The following is a 16,603-nucleotide window of genomic DNA, read 5'->3' on the forward strand; positions in this document are numbered from 1 at the left end:
TTCACCAATTGTTTGTACACACACATTTGCGTGTGAAATCTATGTACCAACGTTTTCATGAACAAATCAATTGCTTTCATTGGACAAACTTTCCTGCAGCAACATTTCTGCAAAACAATATTATGTTGCGTCTTGCACTTTCAAAATGAAATGTCCAGTGAGTGTGTCTAAAAGTGTTCAGTTTTAACCGAAACAGATGAATGTGAATCTGGCAAGTTGGTTGTTGTACATATCACAGCAGTTAGTAAGTAAAATGTCCTGTGAGTGGCACTAAAACGTTAATGCTCTATTGTATCTGAAAATAACTTACCATCTAAACCATAAACGTACCTGATAGTGTTAACAAAAGCAAACGTGAGATAAGAACACATTTGCTGAAGGAACAGAGCCATTTTAGCTGCTTCTACAAGTCTTTGAGCTCTTTTATTGTGATTCGTGTTTCTATTCTAAACTTACGGAAAATGTAGGAACAACTGAAACCACACATACACAATAATCACATGCTTGGGGCTGCTTTCTAATTATGCTAAGATTAAATTTTGTACGTGCTCAAGGATCATGCTGCATATGTGAGAGTATCATACGATTTCTGAATGTGACAAAAGGATGCAAAGGAAAGGTTTTGCGGAAAGCCCTTATATGCTGATTGTTTGGATGTATTTTATGCAAATTACTAACCTCAAGTATGTGGTCATTCATTTATAATAGTCCAAATTCATTAGGATTCATTAGAATAAGGTTAAGAACAAATTCAAATGCATACGCATACGCATATTATTATTATTATTTTTTTTTTGTGATAGCTCTTCTGTGCATGTAATCCACACAATAATAAGTGAATGAGAATCTTTTTTTCTTCTTCTTGTTTTAATGTAATATGCGAAAAATGTTATGCAGTTTTTTGTTAAAAAGTTTCAGCATAATATATGTATGCCACATCCAAGATTAATAGTATCATTCTTTCTACTGTGCTGTACTTTTTTGTTTGTTTGTTTGTTTGTTTGTTTAATTTGTCGCCACTGTGTCTTCTATTATCCATTATATTATGTATGAAACGAATACTGTTCCTGGGTCCAAGCCTCTACTTGGTTTCAATTGAGAAAATAGCTGTTTTTGAGAATTTTTCTTTTATTGCACAAATGTAGGCAAACATTTTAAAAACTGCACACTGTAGGCTCACAATGTCCTGAACACCAATATTTTAAGGATTTGATGAAGATGAATCACTGTCTGGCCAACTGAGATTTGGTATGGAGATAAAGGCTAGGATCATTATTTTTCTGTAACACTACAGCGCACAATGAGTGCATATTAGCACACTTTATTGTTTGCTTTTGGGGTCTATTAGAGCGTTTGGATCTGGTAACGGTGACGTGTGACATCAGACTTAACAACCGGGTGGAATGAGATTGCCTGGTTATGCTTTTATAGCAGGCCACCTATGTGTGATTCTGGTCAGAACAAAGCTGTTGGTGGTTTTTAGCATCTTTGGGTTTAATTGCTGAAAAAAATGATTTTAATAATATATGTTGAGGTTTATTGAAATAAACTAGCTAGCGAGTGTCTGATGAGGCACTGGGGAGTTTGAGCTTGATGACTGCGCTAATGGGAGCTCACAGTTTTAATCCTTTGATCACTCTTTTATGCACTATGTTCCTCAATATACTCCACCCGTCCTGTAAAAGCCATCCTTTTTGGGTCAATAAGAGAATACGTAAAGGTTCCAGCGAAAAGCTTCTCCTGAAATGGAGCCGTTCCCACTTTGTTGGGACAATCTGGTGTTTGTGGATCACAACTATGGTATGTCTTATTATTTGTAGTTGTGTTTTAATAGTTCCAATTATAAGTTTACATTGTTGCTATGATGTAAAAAAAAAGGCAAAGCTGATAAGCTAAGATCATCTTGTTTGTTAACATTCTGAAGTCTGAATCAGGCTTGAATTGGTTTGAAATTGACGCCATCATTAAAGGGATATTTCATCGCTGGAAAGATGAATGTGTATTTAAATTGGGTCATTTATGTAGTAGAAATGTGAAATTATTTTAGAAGTTGGTGCCTTCTACACTGAGAAAAGCCAGAAATGTATTTTTGGCTCATGTGGATGAAAGACAACAACTCCCAGAATGCACTTGCTTCGCTGCCCTATGAGGACACTCCCAAGCCACGGTTACCGGTTACAGAGGGCAGTATCGGAAGAAATGATACAACTAGGCTACTAGTCGAGTCGACTCGAAACCCCTGAGAGATCCCCCTGTGGGCGGGTTGAACACATGCGGAACGAGCTCCTCCTACTGGCTGGAGTCTCTCGCCTCTGGCCAAAAAAGCCTCTGTTGACGCTAAATGACGATTTTTGTGTCATCCAAGGTTTTTTCCAGACACACAATACAGAAATCTCTCGTCTCAGGGGGACATGAGGGAGGAAAGCACGGTCATTCCAAAATACTAAGCTTAATGCTAATCGGTGAAGTATCCCTTTAATTTTTTACGTCTGAGAAGATAAAACTCAAATGTTATGAAGGGGTGTGACATTTCCCGAAGTGCTGCCAATCACAACACACGGGGCCAGCTAACCAATCACAGCACATTTCATATTTCGGAAGGAGGGGCTTCATCGAAACAGGAACTGTTATGCGCTTGTGAACCAGACTGTGTGTGTACAGAAACGGCATGTCATATTCTGGTTACATATTCTGGTTACACAGACAAAACAAACTAAAAACCGTTTATGAATTGGTTAATTAGAAAATTATTTCACTTTTGCAAAAATCAATGAAGCTGTGTAAACTGCGGAATGAATCTCTTACTTCATATCTGCACGTTGTTGTTTATGATGAGAGAATCCGTCGAGAAAGAAATCTGATGCAGTGTGAGCAGACTTAAATGTAATGTCACAATCACCACGTATTTTTAAATTTCACATTTTACTTTAATCACGACAGTCGTCTTAGAATTAGTTTAATTGTGCAGTTTTTTTTTTTTTTGTCCCCTTATCTTGAAATTGTAGTAATTTTTGGTAGAATTTTTGCCCCAAGCCCCCATTAATTTTAGACCCTGGTGACAAACGTGAGGGGGCGACAGAGTTCACTTTAACTGTATGTCATTAAACCAGATTATACAGGAGGTTAGCTATAATCACACCCACCAGTTACTGTAACTAACTTTAACTAAATTACAGTACACATCAAGAGTCTCTTCCACCCTGAGGAAACTGTCGGTTAAAAAGAGTTTGCCTATTCTGACAACACTGCACACAATAACAATGAAATCAAGCTTGTGCTAGAACCTTGGTGTTTGCATTCTTCTTTTACTGGCAAGTTACCTTGCCAGAACCAGGGAGGGCCTTCAGAACTGCCTTAATTCTTTGTGGCACAGATTCAACAAGGCGCCTGAAACTTGTAGAGGTGCTACATATTCCTCAGAGATTTTTGTCCATGTTGTCATGATAGAATCACGCAGTTATGCAGATTTGTGGGCTGCTCATCCATGATGTGAATTTCTCGTTCCAGCACATCCCAAAGTTGCTCCACTGGACTGAGATCTGGTGATTGTGGAGGACATTTGAGTATAGTGAACTCATCGACATGTTCAAGAAACCAGTTTTTCACCCAAAAGAACTGCCGCTCACTGGATATTTTCTTTTGTTCCTGACCATTCTCTGTAAACCCTGGAGATGGTTGTGCGTGAAAATCCCAGTAGATCAACAGTTTCTGAAATACTCAGACCAGCCCGTCTGGCACCAACAACCATGACACGTTCAAAGTCACATACTGTAAATCACCTTTCTTCCTCATTCTGATGCTCAATTTGAACTTCCGCAGATCATCTTGACCATGTCTACTTGCCTAAATGCATTGTACCTAATACAGTGGCAGATCCCTCTGTTATTATGTCACGGTATGCAGTGTTGAGTTTTCTGTTGTTCATATATGAACATTATATATAATGTATGTGGCGGGAGGAGCAAACAACAGGCACAGTGGGCCCTATCATACACCCGGCGTGAAGCAAGTGTGTTTTGCTAGTTTCAGCCCGATGCAGTTTTCATTTTCACATCATGCGCCACATTGTTTAAATAGCAAATGTATTTGCGCCCCTCTGTTCGCCCATGGGCTGCTGGTCTGAAAACGAGGTGTGTTCAGGAGCATTGATGGAGCGTTGCTATTTTGAGGCAACTGAAATAGACTGAAATAGACTGAGCCATTGACCAACAAAAACCTGGTCCCATAGATGGTCTCGCTTTAACCTCGCGCAGATCTGTTTCCTCGCTAGAAAAGCGTTCAGTCTTTCCACTTGCAAATTCCTCCATGTAAATAGCGAATCCGCCCTGGGGCTAACGCAACTGGCTTTTAAAGGGAATGAGAAATGAGACTCTGGTTGGTTTATTTCACGTTAAACACACCCATTACGTTAAACACACCCATTAAACACACCCATTACTCATTAAGAGAATAGGGACATGCCTTTTAGACCATGCGCTGGGTGCACAGACCATTTTTACCGACGTTAAACTAGCAAAAGTGGATTCGAATGCACACTAAGTACACTTGCGCCCTGCGATTTAGGCCATGCGCTTAGATCGTTAAATTAGGTGTGGCGTCAAACCTTGGAGAGGCGTTTATTAACATAAAAATGTCCAAAAAAGGGGAATAAAGTGTCCAAAATAAATAGGGGATCTGGTAAATAGGGTCCTCGTTATGCTGGGGCATGTGCAGGGAAGGTAGCGCTCTGATGGGTTGGTCCCGGTAAAGGGGAGCGGCTCCTCATTCCGTCACAATACTGTATGTGTGTGTGTAACAAACATGACATAAATGTACAGTTCTGTTTCTAAAAAAATCTGATGTCACAGCCATGACAGATTCTGTGGTCTGCTACAATATCATAGTAGCAGAAGATTATGGGCCCTATTTTAACGATCTGAAATCGCGAATCGCAAGTAACTTTGTGGGCGGGTCTTGGGCGCTGTTGCTATTATACCGGCGGGATAAATGACTCTTGCGCCCGATGCAAATCTAAAATGGGTTGGTCTGAAGTAGCTTTATTATTCATAGGTGTGGTTTGGGCGTAACGTGAAATAAACCAATCTGAGCGTCATCTCACATTCCCTTTAAGAGCAGACGCGCTTGTTCCATGGCGGATTGCTATTGTAACGGCGGATTTGCCAGACGCACACCAGGAGCGGTTCACAGCCGAGGAGACCGACGTTCTCGTCAGGGCCGTAAAAGAGAGAAGTTACATTGGGATGGAAGAAACTCACTCAAATTAGCATTTTGGTAAATGTGTAAGCTAGATTTATGCCTATTTTTTCACATCTTCATGGACACAACAATGATTTCCCTCATGTGTTCATATATTTCCTTGTAATAATGTAGGGTTTTCTAAAAATGAGAACTCCTGCGTCTGTGTGTAGATGAGATAAGCAAAGTGTATGTGCGTTATGCACACGCTACATTGATTATGGCCAAGCATGCGCCCTTAAAATAGCATCTGAATAACACGCGCATCGCGCCACTGACTTTAGACTAGGTTTTTCCTGGTCAGTGGCGGAATTGTTTTCTGAAACTGCAAAACAGCACCAGGGAACGTTTGCGCCGGAACACGCCTCCTCTCTTCGCTGAACCGCCCCCGGGAGCGCAAGTTCATTTCCTAATTTACCGACGTGCGTCTGTGGAGGGAAAAGCGCGCTGTGCGCGGGTGCAAAATAGGAATGATACATGCGTCGGTGTACAAAGTCAGTTGCGCTGGGTGCAAGATAGGGCCCTTTGTCCATTTCAGGCAGCCACCATCTGGAAGCCAAGCGTTCCCTGTGCTGAACATACTGCCCTAAGGCTGACACATTAAATTATAGAATATTTTAACCCATGAAAGCAGGTGGAGAACACAGAAGACGTATAGTCCAGATATAGTCCTCTTCTCTGGAGGTTTGCTTTCTTTGTCCTTCTCTGCTCTGAGGCATCTTATTATCTGTCACATCTAGTATGCCACATTCTATGCTTCAAAAGATATTATGATCAAAAAGAGGAGCAGGCTCACTGGGAAAGCAGCCCGACCTCTCTCTCGTTCTCTCTCTTATCCTTCAGTATCAAAACAATCTGTGGCAACCTTTCACACAGAGGAGCACACCTTCACTCACTTCCTCGACTCGTTCATCAGTCACATCTGTGTCTCTGTAAGAGTCTGTGAGAAACGCTTTGCTCGTCCAGGTCTCATCTGACCACCTCAGCTGCTATCATCATCTTTTTAATTTGTTGAGAAAGTTTTCGTGGAACCTGCGGCTACTTCTCAGGTTCAAAACCCTCATATTTCCTGAGCAATCTTGATCTTATCAATCCTCAGTGAGTTTTTTCTGTTCTCGGACCCCTGGACCGTCGAGATGAGATAGTCTCAGGAAGCGAATCACAGCTCCTGATGATCTGGAGCAGCAGTTAAAAAGAGCAGCTCCTCCTGTAGAGAGGAACAATGATGCTCTACACCCCTGTGATTCACAATCACCATTCATTCTGTGGCGGGAATGTCATTTGAAAGATTCTTTTTGGAATAGAATGGCCAAAAACAAATAATATATTATATATTTTAAATGGATAAGTCTGGCATAAGAGTATAACAATGTTTATCATTCTATTATAATAATAATTATTTATTTTAATGTAATTATTTAATCATGTTAAACTTAAAATATTAAACTAAGTTTAATATTCAAATTATTATTATTAATAATAATGAATGTATATAAATATATTATGAATATATATTAGATATATATTAGAAATATTATATTTATTTTTTTAAAAGAATGATCTATTAATTGATTAATAGAATGGAGGACTCCATATATCATGGATAGAGAGAGAGAGAGAGAGAGAGAGAGAGAGAGAGAGAGAGAGAGAGAGAGAGAGAGAGAGAGAGAGAGAGAGAGATTGATTGATTTAAGAGAGAGTTAATAAAAAATAATATTATTTTTTTTTGTTATTTTAATACATCAAGTTGAACTAAATGAAAGTGAGAAATGTTACTTTGGCAGCTAGCTGAAATAAAATAATTGTAAGTATTTTATTTCATTACAGTTAATATTTATTTTATTTCATTTTCTTTTTTTAATATGGTTTAGTTAACTATAATAACCCTGATATGTAATTCATAATTCCTGTTATACCACTACTAATTACTATTATAATCTGTTATAGTAAAATAGCAATTATTTAATTACATTATGGCCTGGTTTCACAGACAGGGCTTAGATTAAGCCAGGATTAGACCTTATTCCAATGAGGACATTTAAGTAGCTCTAACGTGCCTTAGAAAAATAAAAAAATAAAAACATTGTTGATGTGCATCTTGAGACAATACAATGGCACTGATATATTTTAAGATATGTCAGTGCAAGTTACTTTCAGCTAACAAAGCTCAAACATGCATTGAAATATGGTGACAGAAGTTGTGCTAACAATCAGCAAACATTTATATTTATTTAAATGTCATGAATGAGGTATAAAGACAAGGCACATCTTTAATACTTCGAAGAGGTGCAGGTATGTGTGTAAGGCCTAATCAAAGGCATTTTGACAAGTCTAACAATAGAGACCCAAGAGACTTTGACACACACACACACACACACACACACACACACACACACACACACACACACACACACACACACACACACACACACACACACACACACACACACACACACACACACACACACACACACACACACACACGCATAATCACGTGCCCTTCCCTGTGGATGCTCTAAGAAGCCTTTCATTGTGCACACACATCTCTCTGTTTCTCTCTCATGACAGGCTATGTGTCTGCTTTTCGTAAAACCAATAGTTAGCAGCATCTTTAAAATGTCTTTACATGTTGGTGTGTGCGAGAGATTTATCCTGTTAGAAGCTTCACAAAGACTGTCGCCGTCCTGCGTGTGTCAGTATAATGAGAATGTGAGTTAAAATGGACAGCCACCTGCCCGCTGCAGTTTCCAGCATCATTATCAGTGCTGAGCTATGGGTCCGGCCCGGAGATGCTTGTTTTGGACTGATCTGCTTCGTTGCTCACGGGCCTCGGTGGAATATCTCACAGAGAAAACACCAGCAATCCACACAGAACTCTCGCAAATGTTTACTGAGGATATTTATGATACAGTCTTGTTATCTGTTCTGTTTACGCCACAGAGATATTTCATATATAACAATTGGGGTTGTCAAAATTAACGATTTAAAACTGCAATTAATTAAATATTTTGATCACCATTGTTTTATCTAATATGATGTATAATAATAACAGTTTCTGTCGTGGATTTTTAAATACTGGTCAGAACTGAAAATCAATTCTAATTATTAAAGATTTCCATTGAGATATGCCTGAGATCAGTTGATTTTTTTGTTCAGCCTTGAGGACGGATTCCATTAATCATGATTATATTATTACAAGATAATAACACGTTAATAAATATGTAATTACCTAATATAAATTGAATATGAAATATATGTATTCTCTATTTTTATGCCACTACTCCAATGTTTTAAAACCGGTGAGAACTAAATTGAATTCCAGTTTGAAACGCAAGCCCCTGAAGCGTCCTAGTCTTTTGTTTTAATGTGACACCGTTATGTTGCAATACTTCACGATCACAATGTGATGAGTAGAGTTTAAATGCAGTTTAATGTGTTCTACACAACATTAAAGTTTAATAAGGAATAATGGACCATTTGACTGTAATGTAGGCTCATACAGCTTAACATTCAGCTCTGGATACTTGAAGCCTGCTTTCTAGAGCAGAGATATAGACACATTTAGACATCAATTAAGATTATTATCTGTTCTTTTAGATTGGGTCATTTTAATATTTATGTGGTGATTTGAAGTCGTGGATGAAGTCTTGGTTAGCTCACATGGGTGCAGCATACTTTTTTTAATTGTCAGGGAATTTGAAGCACCCATCATTCCTTAAGCTCCACCAATGTCTCCGCTAATCGAGCGCTGCAGACATGATGTGTTTTTCTAAGCCAACCTGGAAGTCAGTGTCACAGATTCCCTCCACAATAAAAACCAATAGGACTTTTGGATCATTGCAGAGAATAAGCCCTGTGCCAAACAAAATGGATGATTCTTACACATTTTGTTCATCGTGATAATCTTCACTAAATAACACGGCTTTTATTTTGAAGTCTAAATACAATAGGCAGACGTCAAAAGCTAAACGCAGGCTTTAAACGAATTACACCATCATTAAGCTTCAACAGATCTTTCAGTCTTTATTTAAAAGCTTTTTCCCTGAAAGTTTGAGTTATATATAGTATATAAACTCATTGAGGCTGTAAAAGCACCTAGTGAGTAGAAGAGTTTTCCTCTTCGGCTTGATGACGTTTAACGAGGAAACCCCTGTAGTCACATTAAGACACTTTTTAAGACAAGTAAAGCTTTGAAAAATATCACATGGGGGTATTATTGATGAATTTTATGTCACTGAATATAACATGAAAATAACTTGAGCTTGTGTTCACCACAGACCCTTAAAAAACAAACAAACAAAAAAACCCCATTGACTTCAGGATGAAGGAACCGGAAATGCTGAAGGCCCTGCATATACTCACTGCAAAGTTACTTTTTGTTCTTCACTTAGGGGTAAAAAGAAGTTTGAGATACCTTTGCAGCGATACACTGTTCCCGACGTTCCCCACACTGGCGAGAGCGACATTTGGATGAATATGTAAATATGTGCTGCTCGCTTTCCCCTCAATGACACAATGTTGAGAAAACAGCAGTTCAGAAAGCATCTGATCATAGTGACGTGGATATGTTTGCACCAGCTCTGCAATTCAGCACTCCAGACACATCTCCTCACATTTATTTATATAGCATATAATAGATTGCTTTAAAACAAGCAGCTTCACAGTATTAAACATGACAAAACGTGTCAGTGTCGCTTTCAATTAGAAGTTGTTAAAGAATGTCAATGTTAAAGAAGGTGGAGCCTCAGAGCCACACCCACCTATTACATCATCACCACAGACCACTGGTAGTTCAGAGTGAACTTTCCTGGAAGTTCACTTTGGCAAGCTGCTCCGAACTCCAGTGTTCAACATGACGCACACCAGTTTGCACCAGTATATCAGGATCTTAACTCATTTCAGGGTTTGGGCCTTCAAAAAACATACATCATCCCTGCAGCGCTCTGTAGACAATGGAAGTCAGTCAGCAACAACAGGCTGACATCTGTTTACTTTCATACATCTTAGACATCAATAATGTTGTGTGTTTTGTGGATGTTTCTGAGTGAAAGTTGATGGATGTCCCTTTTCAGTCCAAAAGCTGGTTAAATATTTTCAATCTGGAACATATCCTTATTTCACATTGACATCACTCCCACAATAACGTCTATTTTTCAGGATCAACCAATTTTTCTACTATTTGTCTCAGTGTCAGAACAGAAAATACATTTGTTTCATTTTCATTGTCTTGTCATCTAAGAATAACATCCGCAGCAGAGAATGCTTCAGGTCTGATTGTAGTGTGCGGTAAATTAATCAAAGCCTCAGAACAGATTGAGAACCAAGAGCGGATTAAAGTAGTGCAATCTGTGAACACTTCAACATGATCAAAGTGTTCGACAAATCACTGCTAATCAATCCAAACAATCTCAAATCAACCGAAATGCACAGATAGGATCACGGTGATAAAGAAAGAAGTAAAAATGAGAGATGATCACTGGAGAACTGACAGGGTGACTTTTGTCACGTCACACTTAAAGCATTGTTTATTACTTTTTTTTTTATTTCTTTTTTTTTATATACATTGAGATTTCCCTTCTTTCTTCTGTCTATCTCAGCCCCTATGGTTTTGCCTCATCAGCAGTCGTAGTCTACATGTGCAATCGGCTGATTTGCCAAGGGTAACTCCAGAAGATTCTGATAGGCACTTGGCAAATCACCCAGTTGATCTAAAATATCGACCGGCCACAAAAAGTCATTACACACAATAATGGCAGGCAGGACCTTGAGTATGTGACTTAATTAGGTTTCAAATGCCACCAGATGTGTTCTCAGAAGCACAAAGAGACCTGAGTTTAAAATGCTTGAAGATTCTATGCAATCGGTAACAATTTCCCATGCTACTAACCTTAATATCTAAGTTGATTATGGGTTTATTTGTAGTTCCACTGGAATAAGATGGTATTATTTTGAATGCTGAATTTTGCGTGCATACATTTCAGTTTAGGAGATTAGTAAGGATTAGTCGTAAACAGATTTGTGTGCTTCTGCCACAATTTGTGCCGTAGTAATCGTGTAAAGGGGGCGAAAATATGACATTTTAAGCAATAGGTGTATGATTATTCTTAAAAAGATTATTTTGAAAAACACCTGCATATGCTTTGTGTTCCCAGCAAGAGAGAAGTGTGAGCGAGAAAAGCTTGTCTGTGGGTGGTTTATTGGTAATAAAATGTTCTCATTTGTATTTGTAGGTACACAACTTTTAAGGACAAATATTTACAAATCATTTGAGGTTCATCAAATTGATTGGTTGATTTTATTGAATTTATAATGGATGATATTAATTCATTGTGTCAATCATCTGGTGCTCCTCGTGTTGCGGTAAAAAAATACTATATTTGTACTATATTTTAGTTCGATATTTTTTTTTATTTTATATTTTGTATTTGTAGGGTTTTTAATGGTATATTTATGCAGTAGTTATAAACTATTTATTACCTCTTTTTGAGCATAGACCTGAAAATGAAATTTCCAACTTAAACTGTCATACATTTTGAATGCTTTGGAGCACAGACTGAAGTTTGGTCTCTTTATAAAGAAGACACTTGGCAGAATGAAATTATGAAAAATGGACAAAAATACTATTTTTAATTTTTATATGAAATATGTATTTTTTTATTTATTTTTTTAACTCAAAACTGTTAGAAAATCAAGTTGTGTTCCAAATTTGAGGTTATCTAAAAAAATGAGCTTTCAGTAAGATTTTGTTTGGGTGCAGTACCACACATTTCCATAACGTGAAATTAATTTACCATTACTTTCCAATACAGTCATTTTTAACCGCGAGGAGTACGAGTGTGACTATTTTTTTTATTATTCTTTCAGGGCCATTTAACCTTTTGGAATCATGTCCATGATTTTCTTTTTCTGTATTCACATAGCAAGTGGCAAAACCTAAGTTTCACACCATTTCGGCAAAGTAAAAAATGTAAAAAAAAAATTCCATAAAAGAAATTCCATAAAAAAGAGCATGCATGTTTTTTTTTGTTTTTTCTGTTAAAAATGACCGAAGAGCCCGCGTGGGTATTTCTCTGAAAAGACTTTGTGTCATTTAGTGATTAATTGGAGTCCTGTAATGGGATTGATCTGTCACTTTTGCAAATTTTATGACAATTGCAGTTCCAACTTTTAGATTTCTTAAGTACATATGAAAAAAAAAAAAATACATTTTAGAAGTTGTCAATGTTTTGATATTGTGTTGTGTCAATGTCTATCCAAACCAGATCTTTCTTATTTCAGATTTAGGATTAGATAATATGGTACTGGAGTTTGCATTATTGTTTTTGTTGTTGATGTTGTTGTTGTTGTTGTTTCAAGGTCAAATATTGTTTACTGTTTATTCCAAATTGTCTATGCTGTTTATTATTGAAATGTGCAAATATAATGTTAAAATGGAGAGAAAGCATATTTTATTGGTCAACAAGCATTTATGAATTAAAAGTCTGATAATGATTTTGACTCCTCTTCCAGAAAACAAAGATCTCCACGTATGATAAGATGTGGGAGTTCATGAGCAGTCGAAGACATTCGGTCATGGTGAAGAGTATCGAGGAAGGAATCGAGCGCGTGCTCACCTCAGATTATGCCTTCCTCATGGAGTCCACCACCATCGAATTCGTCACCCAGCGCAACTGCAACCTCACACAGATCGGAGGCCTCATAGACTCCAAGGCCTACGGGGTTGGCACCCCAATGGGTAAGGCACTTTGCGATATTAGTTTTATTTGAATAATTTATCATTTACTTAACTAACACTGCATTCTTGTTTCATGTCTAAAGCTGTTTCATGGTGCTTGTATCACAGCATGCATAAAATAATTTTAATTGATGTCAATATTCAAAAGCACTTCTTGTATTATTTGGGATGTAGCCATGTAATAAGTGGAATCCTTCACTTTGTATCAGGATTTTTATGGTCACACTGTATATTAGGTGTCTTTAACTACTATATACTTGCATTACAAAGTACGTATTGTGTTGATGTTGTATTGTAAAACACTTTTTGCTGTTAATGAGGTGGGATATGGGTATGGTTTGTGCTATGGGTTGTTTTATTGGTGAGTTAAGTGGTGAGGGAAGGGTAAAGAGGGTTCAAATTATAGATGTAATGACATGGAGGTATTTTTATAAATATGAGTACAATTTCATGAGTTCACCACCTCATCAATCTAAATAGTTAATGGTAAACAAACTTGGCTTGCTGTCTTCGAAGGAGTCTCAAACCCGAGGATTGGCTCGGCTCGAGCTCCACCCCCTGAACCAAAACAACGAGCTTATGCTGCGTTCACGCTATGTCATAACCGTAATTACAAGATGGCAACCCTTGAAATTCTACTCTGAGCTCTTTACGTCCTCGGACTCCGGTTTATGCGTTTATATGCCAACACTATTAACGGCGAAATAAATCTGCAGCAGTCAGGTGGTACAGATAAGAGCTCTGTAACTTTTTTTACATGCATTATTAATGTTATGTTATGTGCTTTGACCTTTGAGACATGAGGTAATTTAACGCTGTCTCTCGTGACGCTTTGTAGAATCTGCTCTGGCTGTGTGCGTTCATGTGTTTTGGAGGAAGCTTGGCTTTGGAGACGCACTGAAGGGATGATGGGATCTCATGCTTTCAAGCTAACTTGCTATTGCGAGCCTCTCTGAAATTGCCTACCCTACCTTAAATAGTAATGTAATAAATAAAGCAATACATTAAAGTAAATCGATTATTTCAATCAAATGGAGTCAGTATCAACAAAAGCCATCTTTGCACTGCGACTGTCCTGAGTGTTTTGCTCCAACTCTAATCACACACACCTGAACCAGCTGATCAAGTTCTTCAGCGTTACTGGAAATGTACAGGCAGGCGAGTTTTATCAGGGCTGGAGCTAAACTCTCCAGGACAGAGTTCACGGAGTCGTCTACTCTCTAATCGCTCTCGTTGTACTTTGATGTTATTCACCGACTTCAACTCTCCCGATTCGTTCAAAGCCGCAGATTTGTTCAGTAATGAAACACTGTTGTGTGGTGCTTGGACACGGCCAACAGTTCTGCTGTGGCTTTCACTGGAACTATTGTTTGTTTCATTGCAAAAAAATACTGACATGCTGTGTTTAAAATGTACATCACTAAATATGACCTTTTGTTTGATGAACTGTTGTATACATTTTTTTTTGTTTTAAATAAATGAATGGGAAAACAGGCATTCTTTTATAATTTTGTATTTTTTTCTGATTATATTGTTTATAATGAATTGATTGATGAATACTAAGAAGGTTGATGTCTAACTATTAAAAAAATAATAATGAGGAGGAGGGTAGTGAAGGACGTCCCAGGCCACTAAAGACCCGAGATGTGTGTTTAAGGGTTAAATGAACGGCCAAATTCAGCATTTTGTCAGCATACCCCCAGTCTTGGCCCAGGGGTACATGTTTTAGTTTGGGAACCACAGCTCTAATGCAACAGTGGCTCTACTGTTGTCAATCAGCATCTGAAACAATGACTGAATTGATGCTGCAGGACATCACTGCCCTAATCAATAATCAGTTACAGCTATTTGCCCAGATCTGAACACATGTGCATAATCAATTCAAAACAATTTCTATTTTGCTAAAATATTTATTCTCAGCGGCATTATCTTCCGAAAAAAAAAAAGAAAAAAGAAAAAGTCAAACACCTCAACAAAAACATGAATCACTGAACATCCTGATTGAAATGAGAGACACAGTCGTTTATCATCACATCTCTGCCATGCAGAAGTGTATTTTCCTCAAAGTGTGTTTCTCTCAGACTGCAGCGTCGACTCAAATCTTCATTTCATTTTGATTAATGACTGTCTGGCTCTGTCGGTGAAGGTGAAGCGGTTGAGGTTAGCGTCTCTCATCGGCTCAGTGAATGTGCAGAAACGCGAACCCCGAGGCAAACGTGCATGAAATAGACGAATGGATGAGATAAATAAATGAAAAGAGAAACTGCGAGGCGTTTCCCCTCCTGTGCATAAGATTATCGGTCTCAGTAGCAGATTGTCTTAATCTGGTTATACACGCGGCTGCGGGCTGTGTCAGTCCTCACAGTAAGACTTGAGTCCAAAAACATCCAGAATTGTTCATGATACTGCTGTAAGACATCTCAACACAATGACCCTAAAACACTTTCCTTATCACGCGTTTGTAGAAAAGGGAATTAAGGTTTCTATGATTTTCTTCACATTTCTTTAGAGTAGTGCACATCCATATATATATTTTTTTTCTTTTGTATTTATTAGTTTTTGAGAGAGAAAGCTGAAGTTCATGGTTGTAGAATAACTTGGACCTCAAAGCTACATACGCAACAAATGGCCTCAGCATGTGATCGTATTGGATATAAAACAGCACGATCCATTTCATGCAGAATTGCTTTGAAAGGACTAAAATAACCAAGAATGGAAAAGGCACCTTAATGTGAGGATGAAAGGCCTTTTGGCCACCTCTGAAGCCAGACTCCTCTACCACAGGCACCGTGTCAATCAGCCAAATGAAAGAAAACCACAAGCTTTATTTCACTCATTCAGTGTGCTGTGTATGAACTGATGTTTTGTGTTCAGTTTGCTGTGGTTTCGTGTGTCAAATATGTTAATTAGTGATGTAGTCATTATTAGATTAGTAGAAAGTTCATTTGAAAGATCCACATTTCCTGCCAAATAAATGTTTTATATTTAATCAATAAATACAATTAGAATAATAAGACACTTTATAGAGCTATTGCCAATCAAATGAAATCACTAACAACTAAATTTTGAATATCGAAACACAATGAAGAAATAAAATTATCATTTTAATTATGAAACTGAAACTGCCAGTATTGGCAGTAAATCGCTTAAAGAGTAAGTCACTGAATCATTCATTGAACACTGCTGTGTGTTGCACCGTAACCACAACACTTCTGCTTTGGGTTTTTTTTGAATTATTTTCATGGCCAAAATGGAGCAAAAACTTGTGTTTAAAATTGTGTCTAAAATGTAAGTCAGTTGTTAACTTCTGGTTTATTGAACGTTTTTATAAAAAACAATATCACGTTTGCAATTGTGCACATATTTGTGAAAACAACGCTCTGGCTCTTGTGATATTGCTTAATTATATCATATAATAGAAATTTTGTGAATTTGTGGCCATTTGTAATATTTTTTTGACTGACTTTTTTGACACAATCGGTGTTGATGTTAATTTCGGACCCAGCACAACAGTAACAAAATAAATCAAATCAGAAATAAGTTATTTATTGCATTTCAAGCAGAAAGTTTTACATCCAATAACATTAATGATGTTAACAAATAAATAAGACAATGCACAGGCAATTTAGGGTA

At 37.7% G+C, this 16,603-nt stretch overlaps 1 protein-coding gene across 1 annotated transcript in view; it reads left to right on the forward strand.

The window, feature by feature from the left end:
* Positions 1-16,603, forward strand: part of grik2 (glutamate receptor, ionotropic, kainate 2) — a 229,396-nt gene that overhangs the window by 187,654 nt on the left and 25,139 nt on the right. The window contains exon 14 of the mRNA XM_081388117.1: positions 12,745-12,970. Coding sequence (XP_081244243.1) covers positions 12,745-12,970 — 226 coding nt within the window. The remainder of the gene's footprint in view (positions 1-12,744; positions 12,971-16,603) is intronic.

The sequence above is a fragment of the Scardinius erythrophthalmus genome, assembly GCF_964197995.2.
Source record: "Scardinius erythrophthalmus genome assembly, chromosome: 16".
Lineage (NCBI taxonomy): Eukaryota > Metazoa > Chordata > Actinopteri > Cypriniformes > Leuciscidae > Scardinius > Scardinius erythrophthalmus.